At 37.5% G+C, this 23,320-nt stretch overlaps 3 protein-coding genes across 10 annotated transcripts in view; 1 reads left to right on the forward strand and 2 right to left on the reverse strand.

Annotated features, from left to right (window-relative positions):
• The window catches only part of LOC127951806 (potassium channel subfamily T member 2), a 59,670-nt gene extending 51,689 nt beyond the window's left edge, over positions 1–7,981 (reverse strand). For both annotated transcript variants that reach the window (XM_052549849.1, XM_052549848.1), the window contains exon 1: positions 7,564–7,981. In XM_052549849.1, the coding sequence (XP_052405809.1) occupies positions 7,564–7,658 (95 nt within the window). In that variant the 5' untranslated portion in view covers positions 7,659–7,981. The remainder of the gene's footprint in view (positions 1–7,563) is intronic.
• Positions 7,982–9,775: 1,794 nt separating this feature from the next.
• LOC127953850 (queuine tRNA-ribosyltransferase catalytic subunit 1) lies at positions 9,776–13,681 on the reverse strand. The gene is made up of 9 exons (XM_052553191.1): positions 13,229–13,681; positions 13,072–13,140; positions 11,590–11,728; positions 11,320–11,514; positions 10,884–11,022; positions 10,730–10,805; positions 10,393–10,502; positions 10,187–10,271; positions 9,776–10,114 (listed from the first exon to the last, which is right to left on the reverse strand). Exons 1-9 carry the CDS (start codon positions 13,547–13,549, stop codon positions 9,962–9,964), a joined length of 1,287 nt encoding a protein of 428 aa, XP_052409151.1. The 5' UTR covers positions 13,550–13,681; the 3' UTR covers positions 9,776–9,961.
• A 682-nt stretch (positions 13,682–14,363) lies between these two features.
• The window catches only part of LOC127953849 (dynamin-2), a 44,275-nt gene continuing 35,318 nt past the window's right edge, over positions 14,364–23,320 (forward strand). For 5 of the 7 annotated variants that reach the window (XM_052553188.1, XM_052553184.1, XM_052553185.1 and 2 more), the window contains exon 1: positions 14,365–14,815. In XM_052553188.1, the coding sequence (XP_052409148.1) occupies positions 14,655–14,815 (161 nt within the window). In that variant the 5' untranslated portion in view covers positions 14,365–14,654. Of the gene's footprint in view, positions 14,816–23,320 lie in introns of all 7 variants that reach the window. The other 2 variants (XM_052553189.1, XM_052553190.1) reach the window with 1 other exon arrangement.

Genomic DNA, 23,320 nt, shown 5'->3' on the forward strand with positions numbered 1-23,320 from the left:
GCTCCGATCACGATCGGCCGATTGTTATGTGCATCTCGTCAGTAAAGCCGGTTTTCTAATGAGCCGTTAATTCCATCAGGTGCGTGATTTCACATAGAGCAGCTGTTACGACACAGAGCCGTTGTTAATAGAGAAGATGCGCAAATCCACTTCATTTTCAGCGTTTTTTGGTGCATCTTCTCTATTAACAACGGCTCTGTGTAGTAACAGCTGCTCTATGTGAAATCACGCACCTGATGGAATTAACCGCTGATTAGAAAACCGGCTTTACTGACAAGATGCACATTAACGATCGGCCGATCGTGATCGGAGCACCCCTATTTTCCAGTGTGTATTTGGCCTGTTTATACAAGACATTGTCTCCCTTCATATAAGCATCTTGTTTGGTCTGATGGAGCTGTCTGAGTTTTGCAGTGAACCATGGTTTGTCATTGTTGTAAGTTAGATGACTCCTGATAGGAATGCACATATCTTCACAGAAACTGATATGTGATGTTACAGTCTCTGTGAGCTCGTCCTGATCAGTGGCAGAAGCTTCAAAAACGATCCTTGTAAATCCTGCTCTGCTTCATTAGTTATATTAGTTAGAGTGTATGTTCACACACAGTGCCTCTGCAGTCTTGTAGTCCTCTGTAACAGCATCCAGAATAGATACGTTTTTATATGAATAATAAAATTGGTATATAGGCTCATTTTAAATGTTTAGTAGTTAGTATTATCATGCTTACTCTATGACATGGATCAATCACTTGAATTTTTTTTTCCTGTGGAAAGAACTTAAAATAAAAGTGTGATTAGTTGACTAGAAAAAATCTTTAGTCGGGGACAGCTTGGCAAAAGGAACCGATCCATTTTTAAAAAAAAATGCTATGACATTACAAATGATTGCAAATCATGTCACAAATTGCATTGCAAGAGAGTCAAATGTTTTTATTGTATATGTTTACTTTTTTTTATATATATGGGGTGCTAGCCCCTAGTGCCGCCCAGTAAAGACTATTATAGTGACATACAGGAGTCATAAACTAGGCGCGCATGTGTTTAGGTGCTACCATTCTCAGTGCCATCAAAATAAAAGTCCTGCCGCGAATCGTAACGGCCAAATAGGAAAAATTATCGCCGGATGCCGATATTTGAAAAATTAATTAGTCATTAAAGCCAAAGTCCTGTTTATCTTTTGAAATTAAATAATTGATTTAGTCTTTTTTCAACCAACATGCTTTCAATTTAACTGAGATGCTTTAGATGAAATTGCAGATTCAATTTCTGGTACAACCACAGCTCAGATGATGCCTCTTGAGCCTCCGTTGTTGGGGGCGGTAGGTACATTTTTGGTAAGGTAAGGCACTTGGCTATATGCGTTACATGTGAAGAAGCACTCAAGTAATCTGAACAAACAAACGCAGAGTTCAGGGAATGAGAACACAGCAGGGGAAACAGTTCAAAACAAAAGTTCAAAACACAAGCGTGTTTCGCAAGAATCAAGAGGATAGAAGTGGCTGGCAGAGTGTTGTTGCATGTATATACATAGGCATATGTGTGTTTACTTGTGTGTGTGCAGTAGAGACTTGCGTGGGAGATTAATAGAAGTGAGAGGTGTGAGACATGTAGGACAAGCTTTGGCAGAGTTGGCCGCTGAATTAACCTGTCTGTCACTATTAATCGCTGCTCTGCTTTCTCCCGCACTTCATTCCCTGGAACTTAATGCCTTCTGCTCGAACCTAATCAAGTCCTGCTGATACAATGTTTGTCATGTATTTTCTTCAAATTGCTACTTGCTTTTCCCTAACGTCTTTGTACCTTTTGCCACTTTTAGACAAGTAAACCACCTGACATTAGTGGCAATGCTCCATTTCCTGTCAGACAGCCAATGGGATGTTGTGTTTTCACTGGCATTTGATATAATTGTATACTATAAGAAAAATCCAACCTGCAAAAGTTATTCTAACAAATGTAAATAAAGTAACTTGAACAAGGATTTTTTTAGTTGGAGGATTGTTTAGTTTTAGAAGTTACAGTATTTTGTGGGAATTGAAAAATAATTTGCTAAACGTTTAACAAATAAATTGTATTGGCCTTACTTCAAATGTTGTCTGAATGTTGTCCAAATGTCATCATTATTCACCCTCAAGTTGTTACAAACCTGCATGAGTTAATTTCTTCTGCTGAACATAAAAGAACATTTTTTTAAGAATGTTGGTAACCAAATGGTGAAAAATATTATGGAAGGACCAGAAACTATTTGGTTACCAAGATTCTACAAAATATCTGAATTAAAATGTTCTTTCATTTAATCACCCTCATGAACAAAATCAATAAAGTTGATTATATAAAGAACCCCAGCATTCTGCAAAATATTTTTCACTTTAAATAAGCTTCTAAAATGAAGCTAGGTTCTACTAACCATTTGTTTGTATGGTAATTATTTGCTTCTTAAAAGAAGTATTACTGCACAAAATACCCTTTCCACCCACCAGGACACCATTTTATGGATCACAGGGAATCCCTAAGAATTGCAGAAGGCCACTGTGTATTGTCTTTCTATTAAGCTTTACAGAAATGTGTTATTCATGTAAGGAGGTGATAGTGACAGCACACCGTGTCGAAAACAATGCCACGGGATCTCCAGCGACGAGGAATTACTGCCTCTGACACACACACACACTCACACACACTTTGTTTATACAAATGAGGACAATCCCAAAAACATATTTTGTCAGATTCTGCTAACTTTTGGGTACAAATATGGCAGATAAGTAGGTACACACACACACTTCATGCACTGCTGCCAAACTCCAATGGCTCTCCACTGGGCTTCAACAACAATTACTGGTGCCAGACGTTGTCTAGACAAATAGTTTAACCAATGAACGAAAATTCATTATTTACTCACCCTGATGTCATTCCAAACCAGTATGCTGTTATTTTCGTCCATCAAAAACCAAACAAACAAACAAAAAACCCCCCCGAAATGAATCATTCCTGAAAAATCTTCATGCGGCTATTTTGATGTTTTTTATACAAACAGCAGATCACAGAGCACATCCCTCAAATAAAATGTGACCCAATGGAATAAAGATAAACATCTTTATTAAAGTGGGGCTTCAAGATTTATATGAAATAAAAATTGCAATATGGCTTAGTGGGATTATCAAATTTTAAAAGGTGAAGGCAACATTAAATTTAAAGTGCCCATGCAGTGTGTATGTTTTAGTGAATATAAGCAGCTTTAAGTGAATATTAACATCCTGCAAAGTTTTAAATCAGAAAGTGAACCGTGCATAAAGTTATTGTCTTTCAAAAGAAAGAGTTGACTCAAGGTGCATTACAAACTGGATATATCGCCCTCCGGAGGGGACTTCGGAGTGAAAACAATCATGGCTGCCATATTGAAGGTTCAAAGTGCTCAAAACTGACCACTTCAATGGGCCCTAAGGAATGAAAGATTTCGAAGAGTAAAACTGACGGACTCTTCGGGCTCCCATGATTCTTTGTGTAGATTCTTTGCGTAATGACACTTTTCTGTCCAATATACTAGAAAAGGTAGTATGCTCACAGTTATATTCCTTCTTAGAGAAAATGGTATTTGTGAGGATTTCCAGTCAGGATTTAGACCATATCATAGTCCTGAGACTGCTCTAATAAGAGTTACAAATTACTTGCTCATCTGATGTGGTTGGATCTCTGTCAGTGCCACTGGATCTTAATACTGCATTCGACAACTACTGACCACAACATTCTTTTGAATAGACTAGAAAACTTTGTTGGCATTAGTGGAAGTTATTTAGCATGGTTCAAATTGTACTAATCGGGCCACCATCAGTTAATTGCAGTGAATTAAGAAGTATCATATCAATCACAAGTGCAGTATGGAGTACCTCAAGGCTCAGTACTAGGGCCGTTACTTTTCATGCTTTACATGTAACACCTGGGAGATATAATCAGGAACACAGTGTTAGCTTTCACTGTTAATAACCACTGTAATAACCTAGAACACTGTCTATACTCGATGGCTGCGCTGTCAATTCTTTGTCATCAGTTAGGAACCTAGGTGTGCTACTTGACAGCATTCTGTCTTTTAACATCCATTTGTAAAACTGAAATTTTCCAACTAAAAATATATATCTAAATTATGACCTGTGCTCTCACTGACAAATGAAGGAATATTAATTAAAGAGTTCATGACCTCAAGATTATTTTATTTTAATGCTTTATTGAGTGGTTTATCTGCACGCTTAATAAACAAACTCTAAAATGCAGCAGCTAGAGTTCTTACGAGAACCAGGAAGTATGACCATATAAGCCCGGTTCTGTCAACACTGCACTGGCTCCCTATTAAACATTGTATTGATTTTAAAATCTTGTTCATTACTTATAAAGCCCTGATAGGTTTGCACTTAATTATTTGAATGAGATCTTATTGGATACAGGTATACATCTAACAATAAAATAAAATGTAAATCAGGGAAGAAATAGAGGGAAAAAAATAGAACAAAAAATATAGATTAATTAAGGGTCCCATATTTTATAAAAATGTATAGTTGATCCACTGAGAAAAAATCTAAAATATGTTTTTAGAAACATCTTTAAGTCACTAAGCCATAAGGGATTTAGGTGACATAATTAAGCAGGTTACATATAATTTGGGAACATGTGCCGAGTTCACTTCTTCACATGCATATTTTCTGACATTTTGGACAAATGTTAACAGGATTAAATTTACAATGAAAAGCATTTATAAACTTGTTATCGACAAAACACAGACACTCACTTCAGTTTTCCACCAAAATAAAGGCTCAAGGGTTTAGGCATAAATATTAGTATTCTAACTTTACTATTGTAGTGTAAAATAAATATTAAAAACATGGTTGTTGTTGCTTTTAATATAATTGGATTTCTAGAAACAACTGTCTAAATGCAAAGGAGTCTGAGATACTAACACAAGTAAAACAAGATATGAGTACAATGTATAAGTCCAGAAAAAAACTATGCTCAATGAATCAATGAAACAGTTGGTTCTTGTAAAGAGAAAAATAAAAATAACTAACAAATCAAATATGTTATAGTTCTTGCAAGCCTCATTACCAAACCACACTGACATGAGGTTGACATGTCTAACAAACCTTTATTTTTTGATTCAGAAGTTTTGAAATACACAAGTCATACGGACTACTCTTATGATGTTTTTTTCATAATCATAGTTATCACTATAACCTGTTGTCAGATGGAAAAGAGCAGCATGATGATACTTCAAAGTTTCTCCTTTTATGTTGCATGAAAAATAAGAGCATATGAGTTTGAAGAGCCAGTTAATAATGGCAGAATTTGGATTCCTTTAATGCCCACATTCTGTTAAAACTGGCATAAAGTGATTTGCCTACTTGGACATTTCTGAGGTCTTCCTGTTTAATTCAAAGTGGATGGAGCCAGGCATCCTTATGTGAAGTCCTCAGGGACCCAGGTTGAGCAGGTTAATGTTTCACACAGACACACACACACATACAGAATTGGATTGTAAGCTTTATTCAGTGGCAGTGTTCAGTGGTTTGTCTGTACAGGAAACAAGCTTCTCTATCTTTATCAGCTGTACTACAAAACGCATCCACAGGGAGAGCAAAAACGCAGGCGTTCGCCACCCCCGCACGCTCTCTGATAGACAAATAACATAATCAATCCCCAGTAGGTGAGAGAGATTAAATATGATTTCAGTAATGAGATCCCTTTGAAACTGTCAAAGAGAGGCTGTTTCATTCAAGGAATTATCACCTGGTCGCACCATTTACGAAGACATGTCCCCTACTTTTAACCCCCTTACGAATGAGCACTCACCAATTAGTGCATTTTAAACACCCACTCAGGAAGACCCGAAGTGAGGGAGAAACTCATTCTTATCTTTCTAAAGGACTAAAGTGTTTTGGTCCTCAGTCCTCACCTAGCAACAGGGTGTCAAGCATAAAATACAGATTTTATTTTCCACTGTCTGTCTAAATGGTGTATTTAGCTCACGTGTACATTTAGGTGCTTCAGCATTCACAATATACTTTGGGTTTGCAGTAAACATCATTAAAGAAAGCACTGAACACTCTTTCAAATGAACAAATATTCAGCCCAGTAGTTTTCTGCAGGAAATGCACATGGAATGTAAAACAGACAGGCAGCAATGCCATCTGAGGTGTAAAAACATCAACACACGAGATAGTTAGACAGAACACAAGCACGCACAAACCCAATCCCTTTCCCTTTCCTCATCTTTTGTTGTCTGTAAAATGGCTGTTGGAGTCAAACAGACCAAAATGTAACCAGACTGCTTCAAAACAGCTATGCAAAAAAGAGTCTGTCTTAAAACTTGGCGTGCTGCGTAAATAGACAGCATTTGTGAAGTAAGACATGTTCCTGGATCAACATCTTCTGATGATCCTGAATCAACATTATTGTCCAAAAATATAGACTTAACCCAATATCTACCACTAAACCTAACCTTACCCATAATTTATTCCTAAAATCAGTGGGAAATGCTAGCCGATTAACAAGGGTGTAGAAGCACCTAACTCTGATTGTAAGCCTAAAACAGATATTTTCTGAAAAGTTATATCTCAATTCTGATTGGTTAATTGGAATGTTGTTCCAGGATCAACAAGTATCCAGGAACATGTTGTACTTGATGAAATCACCCTCTCCGGATAAACACAGTCCATGTCTCAAAACCTAGTGTGCTGCCAAGCAAGACACAATTTGAGGACATCACAAGATGCTTAATAAGTTTAAGTTTAAGTTAATAAGACCGCACAAATTGATTCTAGTTGATTCTAACACTAGTACTATCGTAACAGTCTACTAATTATCCTTACAACACTGGTAGCTACACTGGTATACTCCTCTTAAAACTAATGATATTACTAAAACGAATACAAAACTAATAGCAGTTCCAAAGATCTTATTAACATTGATGTCTACTAGTGATACCATTAGGTTACTTATGTATATGCTAATATTGTTGTTATACACACACTAAAACTATTGCTATTTTTTATAGAATTTGGAATACTTAGTGTATTCTCACACTAATACTAATAAGCTTTTTATTTGTTGGCAAAGGGGCTGTTAAAGTCAGAGATCAAAATGTGACCAGACTGCATAAAACACCTAACGTTACGCAAGGCAGGATAAATAGAGGCTGTTTAAATAACTAGTGTGCTGCCTAGCTAGACAGCGTTTAATAAGTTTTAAGACACAGCCAGGATGTACAATACATACATAAGGCTCACACTGATACTAACACTATTAATAGCTATAATAATGCTCATTATAATACTAAATATATTACTAGAACTACTATCAGAACTAAATTGTCTTACGAATTTATATAACCAATAGCAGTATGCTCCTATAATAATGTAGCCTACTATGGCTATTATTCATGCAAATAGAAATACTAAATGTATGCTCATTACTATGGTTATAACTAATACTCACACTACTGCTTATACTAATGTGATTCCCTGTGCATATGCAGTTATTTAAGCACGCATGTTAACATAAGCTGAGGAGTTGAAGTTGCTCTACCTGTCGTCGCTCTGCCAGTCCCCGAGCAACAGGTCACGGAACCGGTACCGAGGCGGCAGCGGCAGAACCTCCTTCTCCAGCTCCACCATAGTCATTCAGCAGAGCGCACGAACTGACGCGGCGTGGAAATGCAAACGCGTCCGTCCTCGTTTATCCCTCCGCCGCGATTGTTTCAGGTCGCTCGAGTATAGTAATTGTTGTCATCACTCAGGAACGAGGCACACGGGTCTAGATCCAGTATCACAGCAGCGACTGAGCAACTGGTGCCTCGAGCTCAGCAGCTGAGACGAGACGCAGCGCGTGCCTGGACATCCCGTCCATTGCTGACACAAGCGGTTTCAGTTACTGCTGCAGTGCATTATTTCACCATTGTCCAGTATTGATTAAGGCATGCACTATTTTGAGGGGTGGGAGTGTTCATTTTTTTATAGTAGGCTACATCTAGTTCTTGCACCCGCTTGCAGTCATTTCGTCTCCTGTTGAATGATGCATGAGAAAAGTCGACAACTACGCTTTTTGCCTGGTGTGTGTCAATCATAAAAGCATGCAGGTGATGAGAAACCTCATTTTTTTATCACTGCCATAAACGATCCATTTCACAAGACATTGGCTTTAACAAGTATAGTGCAGTGAAATACACACTCAAACTGGAGAATGGGATAGGTCTGCATAAGCTGCTTGATGTGTGCAAAAAGTAAAGCCTGACACCTGTTGCGGTGTTTGACATATTTGGTCTGCATACATATGCCTTTTAGCATAATAATGTAATTATAACCAAAGAAATTGTGTTGTCACATTGGATTTCACCCCTGGAACATAATCCAGCCTTCAGTGCAGCTCTGATGCGGTCAATAATAGCGGGTGTTTTTGAGCGCTCTGCCTCCTAGCGGCTGCCTGCGGGACAAGACCAATAAATCAATCGTGTTTAGCTCCTGAAAGCTTTAATATACCCTCAATCTCAACCTTTAAAGGTTTTGATGGGCTTTTAAAGGCACATCTGTTCAGTTGTGGCCTTAGAGAGATTATCATCAAAAAACACAGTTAAAAAATAAAAATAAAAAAACATTACAGGCAAAGACTAAGGCAATGTTGTCAGATAAAACCATGGTAGTTTACATTAACATTCACATTTTTGAGCATTTTTTTTAATACTCCCATTCATTAAGGATGCATGAAATTGATCAAAAGTGACAGTAAAGACAAACAGAATGTTACAAAAGATTTATATTTTACTGCTGTTATTTTTAACTGTCTGTTCATTACAAAAGGCCAGAAAAAAGGGCAAAGGGTTTCACCATTGATAATAATAAAAAATCTTCATCAGATCAATATATTAGAATGATTTCTAAAGGAACACATGACTCTGAAGACCGGAGTAATGATGCTGACAATTCAGCTTTACATCTTAATACTTTAAAATATATTCAAATAGAAAACAGTTAATTTAAATTGTATATGTATATATAAATATATAAATATATATTACTGTTTGTTCTCTATTTTTGACCAAATAAATGCAAATTTGGTGAGCATTAGACACTTCTTTCAAAAACCTTCAAATTTAATGATGCAGACATTTGAAAGGTAAGTGAATGTATGTGTATATTATTACTTTAAAATCTATCATATTCATGGTTGAATAAATTAGACTTGATTGGCATAGTGAATGACAAAGAAAATATTTTCCTTAAGTTGATATTAACATTCATGCCGCCACTTGCCATTATTAAAAAAAAAATAAAGGTGCAAAAAAAAAAGAAAAAAAAGAATGCTATTCAAAAAAGGTTTTCTAACATCACCATATATTAAAAAAAAAAAAAAAAAAAAAAAAAAAAAAGAAGAAGAAAAAAAAGGTGACGTGACATTCAGCCAAGTATGGTGACCCATACTCAGAATTTGTGCTCTGCATTTAACCCATCCGAAGTGCACACACACAGAGCAGTGAACACACACACTGTGAACACACACCCGGAGCAGTGGGCAGCCATTTATGCTGCGGCGCCCGGGGAGCAGTTGGGGGTTCGATGCCTTGCTCAAGGACACCTAAGTCGTGGTATTGAAGGTGGAGAGAGAACTGTACATGCCCCCACTTACAATTCCTGCCCGGGACTCGAACTCACAACCTTTCGATTGGGAGTCTGACTCTCTAACCAGTAGGCCACGACTTCCCACGATATCACATTTTTCTAAATTTGGTGAAAGAATGTAGCAATTTGCAATCAAAATGCAAAGACTATTTTATTTACAAAACAGGGATATTTCACATATTATATGTTTAAATGTTAGTATCTAAAAAAAGAAGTTAAAAAAAAAGAAAAGAAACAAACATCCATAAAAAACAGCAGGTCTTTTTCTTCTCTTAAAATGCAGTGCTCTTCATCTTCCTCAGGTAGGATGCTCAGCTGACGTCGATGTTGACGGATTGTAGTGCCTCTACAGCCCAGCTGGGGTACTGCTCCACGGACGCGAACATCCGCTTCATAAACGCTTTCACAAACTCAGGAAACCTCTGCTCTATGATGCTCTGACGCACTGACCGCATGAGGGCGAGCTGACGAACGGAAGACAATCATAAACAACAATTCTAAACACTGGATTCAAAGCACGTGGTGGATATAGTCACCTGGTAAGAGATGTTATGGATGGTGATGTGATGCAAGGCTGCGGTGTCGCTCTTGAACAGCGCGTGAAGGTAAGCCCGACTGTGTCTGTCAATGACAAGACAAAGAAAAACGAAACACAATAGGTCTATGAGATAATAGGAGAATTAAAATGAATGATGAATTCTTGTTTTAAGCACAGCGGGTGCACTGAAGCAGATAGATGTACCTCCTGCAGGTGGGACACTGGCAGTCAGGATCAATCGGCTGAAAGTCTTTAGCATACTGCTTCTGTTTGAGCTGCAGAGACCCCCAGGGGACTAAAGCCGAGCCAAATCTCTGAAACAAGCACACAGCCTCATTAACAATGGCAAAATAAAAGATTACTAGAAGCATCACTGGTTTAATTCTAGCTTCTATTACAATATTTCACAATATTACTGTGGTTTGAGCAACTAAATGCAGCCTTGGTGAGCATTAGACACTACTTTGAAAATCTCACTGGCCCAAACCTTTGAACGGTAAATTTTATAGAAAAGGGATGTCAATGGAAATCCATCACTTACTGCTGTTCGAGTCGGGAAAACACAGTCGAACATATCACAGCCCAAGGCAACGCAGACCACCAGGTCTAGTGCATAGCTAAAACACATAAACAGGCTTAACACTTGCGAAAAAAAAAAAGAAAAAAAAAGCAGTTTCTGAGGAAGTGTGGCTCACCCGACCCCCATGAGGTAGCGGGGCTTTTCTCTGGGGAGGTGGTCTGTGCTCAGAGTCACCATCTTCCAGAAGTCATCTTTTTCCTCTCCCCCACTCAAGCCTCCAATGGCGAAGCCTGGCACGTCACGCTTGGTCATTTCTGAGGGAGGGAACGGGACAGAAAGACTCTAGCAAGGTGTATCATAATTCTGATTAATGCTTCAGGTGTGCGTTTGACGCTTGTTAATGGATCCTGTTCATTATTAATGTGAAGACTACATTTGTGAGGAGAACGGACTTCATACAGCCACTAAGCAAAATCACTGTGACACCAGCTGGTTAACAGTCATTACCTGAAACCTGAAACTTTTGAAAGGTAGTGCATTTTATTCTAATTTTACACTTCTAATGAAATATTGGCACGTCATAATGGACACTCATTTGATGTGCAGCTTACCGTCTAAACAGGCCTTGCGCAGTTTGGCATCAAGCCCCCCTTGAATAATGGCGAAGAGGTTCTGTCGATCTGGATTCTTGTTGGCTGCGATGCAGCGGTCCAGCCAGCGCACAGAGCGGTGCATGGCCTCCTCCACCCGCGGCCCTTTCACCGTACTGCTCACCACGTCATCCAGCTGCATCATGATGTCTGAACCTGCACAGAGTCGCAACGGTTTCAATGAGCATCTGTTGAATGCTCATGTTAAGAGATCTGTACATTCCTTCATACCCAGGCTGTTCTGTATGGCGATGGACTGCTCAGGAGTGAGCAGGATTTCCTTTCCATCATAAGGGGAACGGAACTTGACTCCCTCCTCCGTCACCTCCGACAGCTCCACTAGAGACACCATCTGAAACCCGCCACTGTCCTATTAAAACAAACACAGGGGAAACACAGAAATTGGGGATTTAAAGACCAAGTCCAAATTCATTCATAGTGCAAGTGATTTTTAACCAGTGGGCCTCAGCAAACTTATAGAGGGTCTGAAGGACGATTTGTAAGTACTCAAAGAAATAAATTAAAAAATAAATGTTTAAAAACACACAAAGTGTAATGTGCAATAATCTCCTCCATAAATGTTGTTTATCTTGAAGAACTTGGGAGTTCTTGAAACCCCTTCACAAAATGAACAGTGCTGGGTTTATTACTTACAAACTGTAGTCTGTTTCTGATGACAGATTACCTACAAGTTACCTAGTAACCTGATCTAGTAGATTGCATAATTTAGGTACTTTTTTTCTTACTTTTGACATAATTTGTTTGAATGACAATATTTTGAACAGTGTTGATATAAAAATACAAAGAGAAATAAAATATATATCCCCTTCTTTATTATGAAAAACATGAAGTGCATTAAACATCAGGGTTTTACCAAACTGGGGTTTGTGAAGGAACTGCAAGGGGTTTGTGAGTTGTTGAAAAATTATTAATTGACTGATAAAACTGTAAACCTAAAATAAAAAGTACATAAAAATATATATATATATGAATACTTATATTTTATCAGTGTGACCATTAACATCAGAGAACAGTGAACATTCAAATTTGTTGTTAAATTATTGTAATAGTGACTTAAAATCTATTTTAAGTACTATTTACTATTCAAATAGTATTTTTTTAAATATATAAATATTTTAGGTCAAAATAATGTGTGGATAATATGTAATCATGCAATGTACTGTATAAAAAAATATCGGATTATATGCATTTGAAAATGTCTTCTAATTATAAGCATTTTATTATTGGAATCAATTCTTGATTATCAATACTCTGTTTCTGCTCATAAAATAATAAATAAAAATAAAAAGTGTTTGAAAACTAGTGTTTACTAGAAAGAAAGAAAAAAATATTTATTATTAATATTATTTAATAGAAACTCTTGGCTGTAATAAATAAATAAATGTTACTAATTGTAGTAGTATGTAAATATTTCCAATGAGACTTCAAGTGGACAGACTGGTGTTTCACGCTGGCTTGATAATATTTACAATAAAAACGGATAATATGTTTTAATATTATTTTTAAGACTTTAACGTTACTCATTCCATAACTTGTCCAATCAACTCTATCCATCAAACGGACACTCTGCAAAATCTGCAGAAGAAGAAAGCGAAATACACACATAATGGTATCCTACATTTGACTATTACTACTTCTGCTGGTGTTTGGGTGTAGTCTGAGAAGAAGAAACAGAAGGAGAAGAATATTTACCGTTAAGAGATTTCTATTCCACTTCATGAATCCATGCAGTCCATTGGCTTTCTCTATTAACTCGGGACCCTGTTAGGACACGATAACAGTCAAGTAAGTTTAAAACATTGTGCACTGATGAAACACTTCGACAATTTAAGAATTCTATCGCTCATACCGGTCTCATGCCCAGATGATAAGTGTTTCCCAGACATATCTGACAGTCCAGATCCTCCAGCTGGTCCACGGTGATGCCTTTCAGGGTACCCTGCGTGCCCACGGGCATGAACACCGGGGTGAGGACAGCACAGTGCGGGAGAGTAAGAGTGCAGGCTCTCGCCTTACTCACGGGACATTCCGCCACGATACGAAGAGCGAGAGGAGCAGCAGAAGACACAGCCTTCATTGATGCCATACTGTCTTCACACTCATGTGTGCTGCTGGGTATGGGCGCAGCCATTTTGAATAAAGAAGTCTGATTCACTTGGGAGTCGTTCATTTGAGTCGAATCCTTTTGATTAATCGTATTAACTCATACAAAAACCGCTCAGGGGTGCGTTTCCCAAGCAACTATATGGTTCGTAGAGTTCAGTTGAACTTACAACCATAGTTAGCTAACGAAGCTTTTGGAAAACGCACCCTTGAACAGTACACGAATCGGACTGAATCGATCCAAACGGTTCTCCGAGTCTCTGACTCACGGAACAGTATACCATCGTGTCTGTCTGATGCATTCAATTCTTAGATTTCAAATTTATAATTTGTCAGTATCAGATATTAGGGTTTCAAATGATTAGTTAGTCAGTTTCATAAATTGAATCGTGCAAGAAATGACCACAACATGTTCTTACCACTGATCTATAATAGAACCGATTCGCGGAAATGAGTGCAAGCGACGACTCAAGAGTCTCTCAATATGTCTGAAACCAGTTTATCGTTCTAATCGAGAACAATAATAATGTTGGATGATTCTGCTTAAATATCGAATTTTTTTACTAGTCGATATAACAATCTGTAGAGCCCAAACAATGTTTTAATAATGCTCTAATACTTAGAAAATTATGATTCAAATTTATTAAATTGAAATACGTTTAATTTATTCATGTTTCTCCTGTAGTAATTATACATGCGTATTATTATTAAAATCAGAATTATAATTTGTATTGTATATCCCTACGTTCAAGTGTTTTCGTTGAAATTAAATTGACACGTGAACCGTCCAATGGAACCGTTTGCGGCAGAAACGGAGATCGAGCCAATCAAAAGACAGAACACACCAGGAAGCGCTCTCTTGGACCAATGGGATTTCACGACATAAGGAGGCGGGACCCTCACCGGTGGAGGTCGGATGTCGCCTGACCGGATGATAGCAAGAAGTTTTGTTTTATGAGTTTACGAATGATTGATCCTCAGATCAGTGCACGGATCTTAACGAATACGCCCTAATACGCGGCATCTGTCCGTCAGCGAGTGTTTGATCAGTTATTTATCTCAGACAGACTGATCTGAAAGGGTTTGAAGGGTGGAAACTGAGCACTTGGAAGTAACCCGAGCGCCCTGCTGCCGCGAGCCCGTTCCTGCGCGCGGAGAGACGGTCAGAAACCATGGGCAACCGGGGGATGGAGGACTTGATCCCCCTGATCAATAAACTCCAAGATGCTTTCAGTTCCATTGGCCAAAGTTGTAACTTGGATCTGCCGCAGATCGCCGTGGTCGGAGGACAGAGCGCCGGAAAAAGCTCGGTGCTGGAGAATTTCGTCGGGAGGTTTGTTACTATGTTACTCATTTCACTTCGATCGCGTGCAAAAGTTCAACTCGCTGTAGTTATGTTTTTCTAACTTAATAAGACGACAAACGTCTAATTTGTTACTTTACAGCACCGTTTCTTATACTCGCTGCTCGATCGAGTCACTCGTCTGGGTTGTCATTCACAAACGGGAGTTACGCAGTTAACGTAAGCCGCCGCTCGCCGTCACTCATTGAACCGAAATGGGCGTAAAGTGAGAGCGCAGCGCAAAATGGGGAAGTTGGCGGCACAGTGCACTGCACACACATACACACACTTATTAAGTTATAGCCGTAGTGTCCTTGGGAGTTGTATTGTGCCATATAGGGGAATCAAAACCTTTAAGATATTAATTTGCTCTGCTTAAGGCGTTGAAGTCATTTCCTCGTTCAAACAGCGAATACACTGACACTTCCCTGTCTGGACGTTGACGTCATGCTTTTTGTGTACATGTCCTTATAGAAAACTCTGGCATGGGGGTGGTAATAGCAATGTAGTTTAATATATAACGTAGTATTAAATGACACAGGTATCGCGATATTTGCATAATCCTCAAATGGGCCTCATGGAACACCCTGCCGTGGTAGATGTATAAAAACGTAGTTCCTATTTATTATTACTTTAATGAGAATTAAGCACATTTACCCCCAAGCTATAATTACTAAAACATCAGAATGTTTACTTCTGAAAACATTTAAAATGGGTTCCTCCTGATACACTTCTGTGTTTTCTTTGTTTGTCTATTAAAATCTGAATAATGTTTAAGCACTACAGTCACATATACATATTTTGCAATTTAAATAAAATGTAAGCACTAATAGTAATTATTATTATTATTATTATTAATATTATTATTTTTATTATTAATAATTCATGTAAATATTGAAACCATCCTAAATTACCAACATATATTATTACTTTAATGCATGGTAATGTTCACTTTCCAAGGTTATTAAATTAGATTATCATTATTGTAATATGCTTCTATTTTTTTCACATAAACATACTTTGCAATTTAAATAAAATGTATTTTTCCACATTACAGTAACAAGATTATTCTCACAGACATAAAAATAAGTGTTTCAAAATAATTTATATATATATTTTAAAAAATCCTTTAGAAGTAAACATTGCATTGATTGCAGTAATGCATTACAGTTTCTCTCTCTCTTTCTCTCTTTCTGTTTATACATACAAACACACACACACACACACATCAGAATAATTTGTAGGCTGTACAATCACATCGAAATACTTTTGGCAATTTAAATGAAATATTAATATTATTTCCATATCATAAAACGAATACTGTAAAAAATGTGCACTATATATATACTGATTCTAATATCTTGAACAGGAATGGTTCGTTCCTACCTACATAGTTTAATACTTTAGATTTATAAAAGGAAGGCATACTATTATTCTTAATGATAAAATCAGTACTGTACACAAGTACTTATCTTCTGCAAAAGATGTTAAATGAACTGTATTCTGTATACAGGTGAGAGTGAGGTGACCTTGAGTTTTGTGTGCTGCAGGTCGCTGTAACCACCTGTTTTGCAGTAATCATAGGTCAGTGCCACACCTGTGTGACACGCAGCAGACTCCAGCACTGACAGGCCTCTCATGCTTGGACAGATGATGTTTGTTACTGTCAGTTTTACTTAGTCATCAGATAAGTTTGTGATCTGTACCTTCCTGCATTCATTTCCTCACCACAGTCTCCTCGATGCGGCTGTCCAGTTTGAATGAATTTTTGTCAGACTGAGTGGCTGAAATGTAGAAATGTTTCATTTCCCATGGATGGATGCAGAGGTTAATCTCTGGAGAGCTTGTGGATGCATGTATTAATTTTCATCAGTGAAGCTGATTAGTCATGTTGTGGACCAGATCATGTCTCCCTTTTAAGATTATTGAAATAAAAATTCTTCTGTTTGCCGTTCTGAAATCTTCCGATAGTCTTGTTGATGGATTCCTTTTTTTTTTTTTATGAATTTTGGGTTGATTTTATTTCGGAAATTGCAATAGCAAAAATGCAGTAATTAGTAAATGCTGTCAAGCCAATTCAGTTCCGTTTTTTTTTAGCTCAGAATGCAGGACGCATGATAAAAGCAGGTTTTGTGTGATATTCTTGTGAAATAAGCTACAGTCTTGTTCTTTCTCGATGGTAGTATTTCTGTCTAATATTTCTGTGGTAATTGGTTGTTTCATATGGCAGTGTAAGGTGGTGTGGTTAAACCCACAAGCCTTCACTTTCACTGAGGGTGAAGTTCTGTTATAGTTTCCAATATTATTATTAATATTCCTCTCATTTCATAAGTTTCATAAGCCTGAGTCATCTCAGATTTGTATATTTCTGTAGAAACCAAAAGTGGCCTGAAATGTGCAGAATTACATTTGGAGTTTTGAATTTTTTTAGAATATGAAAATAAGATGTACCTGGAACGTGTCAGGTTCACTATGGACCCTTTCTCTGACTTGAAGCATTTCAAGTTCCTAACATTGTATTGTGTGTATGTGTGAGGTTTTTTTTTGTCTAATTTCCTTGGAATTAAATGACAGAAAATGGCTGATGGAGTGTCAGCAAATTCGACAACTTTACCTCTCTGACCAACATAATCAATCACCCACACATTTGTAAAGTCATAGAAAAATTGGAATGAAGAAATTCTAAAAGTTGTAGTTTCTGTTGACCACTATAAAAGTTTACCCAACTAAGATGACTTCTGCCTTCAGAAATGTATTGTCTTTGAATTGTCTGACAGGTTGACTGCCATGTCTTTGGAGCACAGGCTTCAAATTCAAACTAAATGGATGAAGTCGCTTACAGAATCTTTAAAAAGACTTGTTGAGCTTTAAGTCTCGATTATTTAAGCCACACTGGGATGATTATCAGGTGCCCTTATGGCTGATGTTCTTTTCACATCTTTTGTGTTCATTCTCAAGCGATTTTCACTCCCTGACATAAGATCTCTTTCATTTCTAATGAAAAATAGAAATACCCGGGTACACATCAAATCCTGTTTGATTTGCAATTCCTCTCCATAACCCTTTGTTTAGTCACAAGGCGTTAAATGTCTGCGATAAACCCGTGCAACTTTCGTCCTGGTGTGAACAAGCCTTTAGGCTACGTTTACACAACAGTGATGTATTCAAAAATTTAAACGTTTTTCCCTTGTGTTTAAAAAAAAAAAAGTTTACACATTTATACATCATTTTCAAAAAGATTCAGGTTTACAAATGGCAAAAAATGCTGTATTATGTATGCCAGGCTAGTAGTTAGCGCTGTCACCTTGTTAGTAAAGAGTACCTGTAGGAGAGCGACAATTATATGTTGTATATGTGTCTCCGCTGTTGGTTGTGATATTGATGGAGTGAAACCACACATTGCTGAAGAAGTGTTAGCAAACTCTTGAGTAGCAACAACAGTTCTGTGTACTCTTCCATTGTTGTGTTTGTTTGTTCATGCTTTCCTTTAAAATCACCACGTACTGCGCATGTCAACATAGCTAACACATACTATGCATGCGCATGACGTCACCATTTTCAGAGATTCCTGGATTGGGTGTTTACACAGAAACGACAACAGTGCCGTTTAAAAAAATGTGCACTTTGAAACCAGTTTTATGTGTTAGGTTTACATTGTCGTGTAAACGAAGTGTCAAAATGCATAAAATGTTTCCCGTTTTTGTCTGACAACATTTTTACCCCGAAGTTTCTTGCTGTATCTACGTCCATCACAAATCTCTGGCAGTCATGTGGCTGTAACCGTTGCTCTGTTGTGTTTTTATGATAGTGAAAGAGCTTTATGTATTGCATAGATTAATCATTCTTTAAATGTACGCCACACCCACAAGATTGTGTAGGATACATGTCCTGAAAGTCTTTCCATTCACATCCACTGTTCAGAGGTTCTTATGGCCACGGAGAACCTGGAAATACCAGGGAATTTTAACAAGGTTTTCCTTGCCCAAAATTTAGCAAATTTTGAAATAATTAGTTGGGCAGTCTCACAAATGATTAATTAGTGAAATCTGTCTGAAATATAAAGATTTTGAAATACTCTCCAACCAAAGAAAACTGATGAAAATGTATAAAAAAGTATAATTTTAATTACTAACGCTGTTTTTCTTTTACATTTTAATCAGGACATTATTTAACCCATTTTTATCCGTTTTCTTTTTGGGAACTTCCCAGTAAGGGAGATTTATGATTTTTTTTTTCTTTCGTAAGCTCCGTCAAACATGCACAGATAACGTGTTTGTGTTTGTGTTTGTGTTTGTGTGTGTGTGTGTGTGTGTGTGTGTGTGTGACTGTGGTTGTTGTGATGGAGGCAGGGCAGGGCTGGGCCAGGTCACCTGACACCTGTCTGCTCATCAGGAATTTCTGGAAGCTCTCGTTTCTAATCACAGACTTTATCAAGCATTCCAGAGTTCATCTATTTCACCTAACAGCCTATTATATTTTAAATTATGTTTGCATTGCTCTCGTAGGTATGTGCTAGTGCTGCTGTGAGAGTTAAGTAAACGTAATTGTTCGTTGTTTATGAGTCTTAAGTTGTAAGACTAAAAGGCTCAGAGGAATAGTTTCCTGGAAGGGGCTGTGTCTCACAGGTGGTGTTATTTGAATTCACTTGCTCCAGTTTATTGAGTTTACTCAAAGCGTGGGCTGTTACATGGATTTAATTAAGTTTACTTGCAGTACAAGCACGGCTCTCTGAAAAACAGGGTTTTTTGGTTTTTGTTACTGTGACTCAGCACTTGCCTTCTCATGACTCAACAATAAGGATTGCAGTTACCAGTTCTGGTCAAAATTCCAGTGACTCACAAAAATCTATGACATTTATTATATAGCTAGCTATTTACCATATTTTCTGGACTATAAGTCGCACTTTTTTTTCATAGTTTGGCTGGTCCTGCGACTTATAGTCAGGTGAGACTTATTTATCAAAATAATTTGACATGAACCAAGAGAAATGAACTAAGAGACATGAACCAAGAGAAAACAGTACCGTCTATGCTGCTCAGTTCTCCTGTAGTCTACACTGAAGACATAGAGCGCCCTCTCGCGGCTGTAGACGGTAATGTTTTCTCTTGGTTCTTGGGTCTAAATAAATGCGACTTATAGTCCGGTGCGACTTATATATGTTTTTTTCCTCGTCATGACGTGTTTTTGGACTGATGCGACTTATAGTCCGAAAAATACGGTTATGGTTATAGTTAAGGATGCATGATATTTTTGGACTTAGGTCAGAATCGGCAAATCATGGCTTTAAATATAAATATAGGCATAGGCACAATATGAAAAACTATGCCGATGTGTCTTGCCGATAAGAAGAATACGTCATCTCACATGTGCTCAGGGAGTCCTAGCGATTAGATTACATTAGCATTGTGGCTCATTCTTGAATCAAATTATTGTCTGAATGATGATTAGATTCCCTGTTTTGCATTTAATCTGTGAAAGCATGTACAAAATGACACGTTCGGTCACGGTGTATGATAGAATCGACAATAAAAGCACATCCTGCCGCAGCAGTATCGCATCAGGGTTAGGCTGCCGCTGCTGTTACTGCACGTGCTAGTAACTGTTGACTTTTTGTTGACTGTTGACATAGCTTCTCAATTTAAATGTGGAGATCCAATCCTTGAGGCAAATGTTTGCTTCAAGAATGACCACACCGCTGACATGAACTTATTGCTAACATACCTTGCACACATGTGAGTTATCGGTCTTATCGGCAAGGCATATCGGTAAATTTTTCAAATCAGACGACGCTGATGCTTACATTTTAAACCTTTTAAAGATCAGATAATATCGTGCATCCCTATCAGAAGTTTTATTCCATCCTTCAGACATTCTATAACTGACTGTATTTTCATTCAATTTTTATCATAAAATCACTTGGAGATGCACGTGCTATAACTTATTGGCCCAGTAAGGCAAGTGATAGTTCTGTCAGCTCGAAACTCTCTCACATTAGCCCCACACAGACTCTACTGAATGTGTAGAGAGGAAGAGAGATCTCGTATGGGAACCATATTTGAATAAATAGCCACTGGAGCACAGATGACATGTTCTGATAAACAGTGGCTGTTCAAATATAATGATAAAAACCGCAGTGATACCTTAGTGCTTTAGCATGCTCTCTGTTCTTCTGTCAGGCCTTTAACCACCATACTAACATTTAGACAGCTGGGAATTAACAAACAAAAGCACTATTCATCTCACGGACACAATCAGACCTCAGTAAACATTAGTAAGTTGCACATATTAATTAGCCCAATCCACGTCGCATCTGCCGTTATACAACATGCCAAGTAGAACGAGACCAACGTTGCGGTTCTTGTTCAAATTTCATCTAGCCGAACTGGGTTTTCAAGATATTTCTCCAGATCTGGTGGTTAGATCCAATCGCAGGCCAGCGCCTCCATCTTGGGTGTTTATTGCGGGGCTGATGTAATTGTTCTGCGTGACTTCTGCTATCTGGCTCCGCCGGCTGCTTTAGGAGGGGCTGTTGTTCAGTTTGCTGCGCTCACTATGGGAGGAGTATAAAACTGGAACGAGAACACAGCGGGAACCTTGTGAAAGGCAGGCAGATCGTGCTGATAATGCCACGGGCTGTTTGTGACAAATGTGCTGAGGAAACTGAACCCATCAGTTATTAATTATGAATTGGAGGAGACAAAGGAAGTTGTTGTTTTTTGTCATTCCATATGTTGTTAATGGTGAGAGACGCTTCACAAACAAACAGCTTACCATTGAAAACTAAAGAACCCTGTCCAAAATCCCATGTCCAAAAGATATTGTACTTTACACGACCATTTTCAAGCCTCTCAGTGACACTTAGAAATAAACAGCCTGGTTTTGCAACTGTACCTTTAAGACTTCTATTTGTAAATGTCTTTGTTTTGATTGGCTGACCTCTGTATGTAGTTCATGCTGTTGTTCATCATGTGGGCACTGAGCACTACAGCTATACTGTAGGTACATCATCTTGGGTTGGATAGGTGTTCCAATTCATAAATTATTACAAAGACCTACAAATAAACATTCTGTCATGATCATGTGCTCTCCTTCATTCATGTTGACTCTTTCTATTGTTCTACAGAAGAAATATAGAAAATATTATTATTTTTTTTTAGAAAATACAAGTTAATATTTTAACCTTTTTATACGAATAAATGTATAATAATTGAAACATAATATTACGAAGAATAAATATATCATAAAAAGTATGACTTGCATAGATACATTCACTGTATTTGTTTTCATATCATTCATTTTGCACATTGTTTGAGGATGTGTGTGTATATATATATATATATATATATATATATATATATATATATATATATATATATATATATATATATATATATATATATATAATTTTTTTTTTTTATATTTTTATGTATATATATATATATATTTTTTTATATTTTTATGTATATATATAAAATATATATCTGTTTAACAAATAAACTCACATTAATCAATTAGTTGCAGCCATGCTTTGGTGGGAGGTCAAACTTGGCTTATTTATAAAGGTCTAGTTGAAATATTCTGCCTGCAGCTCACTTAATTGTGTTTCCTCCTTCCTCACAAATATAGATGTGCTTTCATCCAGCGTTTAATTATTTAAGTCATCACGTTGAATATCTATAAAAGGCACACAAGGCCTGATTTGTTCCCTTCAACCAGAGAGCATACACAGGAGGAAACTGATAGTTTGGGCCATAATTCATGGAGGTAAAGCTCTACTGTGTACTTGCTCATATGAATATTAAACATACTTCCTCTATAGTGTAAGTGTATCATTTGTAGTAATAAGACCGTAACCAGTGTACCAGTGGCTCCTCTTTGCCATTGTTAGGTCAATAACTTTTGTTACTACCAAAATTAATTTAAAGTTTTCTATACTTGTTCACTCCCTTAACAGATAATTTTCTGATTGGCTAACACCCAACCTAACCCTTGCGGTCACAAAAGACAGATGTGATTACTCAGCACATTCATTTCAGTGATATCCATCAAGTGGCAGGGACATTTCATAGCTGGTGTTGCAAAAAATGATTGCAACACCTTTAAACATCTTCATAATTAAAAAAAAAAACACCTTTCCTATTGATTTTGAGCCGAATATGACACATTCTCAATAGGTTATGTGTCTTTTTTTTTTTTTTTTTTAAATAAACAAACGAAATACAGTTTTCTGTCTGCTCCATTGTATTTAATGAGTGAACTCCGTATTTTGGCTAATGAGAGCAGGCGATTAGTCCGCCTCTCCCGCTGGTGGAGTGAGACTCACGCTGGGAGTTGCTGAAGTCCGTCTCTCCCGCTCTCTTTCCACTCTCTCTGCGCCGCTCTGCAGTTTTGCATGCATAATGGATGAAATGATACACAATCTGCTCAGCCTCCTCTATCATTTAAAGGCCATGAATAATGGACAGCAGCCCACCTGCCTGTTTGCACTGGAAAGAA

The sequence above is a fragment of the Carassius gibelio genome, chromosome B3 (genome assembly GCF_023724105.1).
Source record: "Carassius gibelio isolate Cgi1373 ecotype wild population from Czech Republic chromosome B3, carGib1.2-hapl.c, whole genome shotgun sequence".
Classification (NCBI taxonomy): domain Eukaryota; kingdom Metazoa; phylum Chordata; class Actinopteri; order Cypriniformes; family Cyprinidae; genus Carassius; species Carassius gibelio.

Bases quoted from the DNA above. Each gene is read 5' to 3' on its own strand.
- LOC127953850 (XM_052553191.1), bottom strand. From the start codon at position 13,549: ATGAACGACTCCCAAGTGAATCAGACTTCTTTATTCAAAATGGCTGCG. The intron at 11,515-11,589 runs GTATGAAGGAAT...GACTCTGTGCAG, and splicing joins CGCCATACAGAACAGCCTGG to GTTCAGACATCATGATGCAG. The intron at 10,806-10,883 runs GTGAGCCACACT...TATGTGTTTTAG, and splicing joins CGCTACCTCATGGGGGTCGG to CTATGCACTAGACCTGGTGG.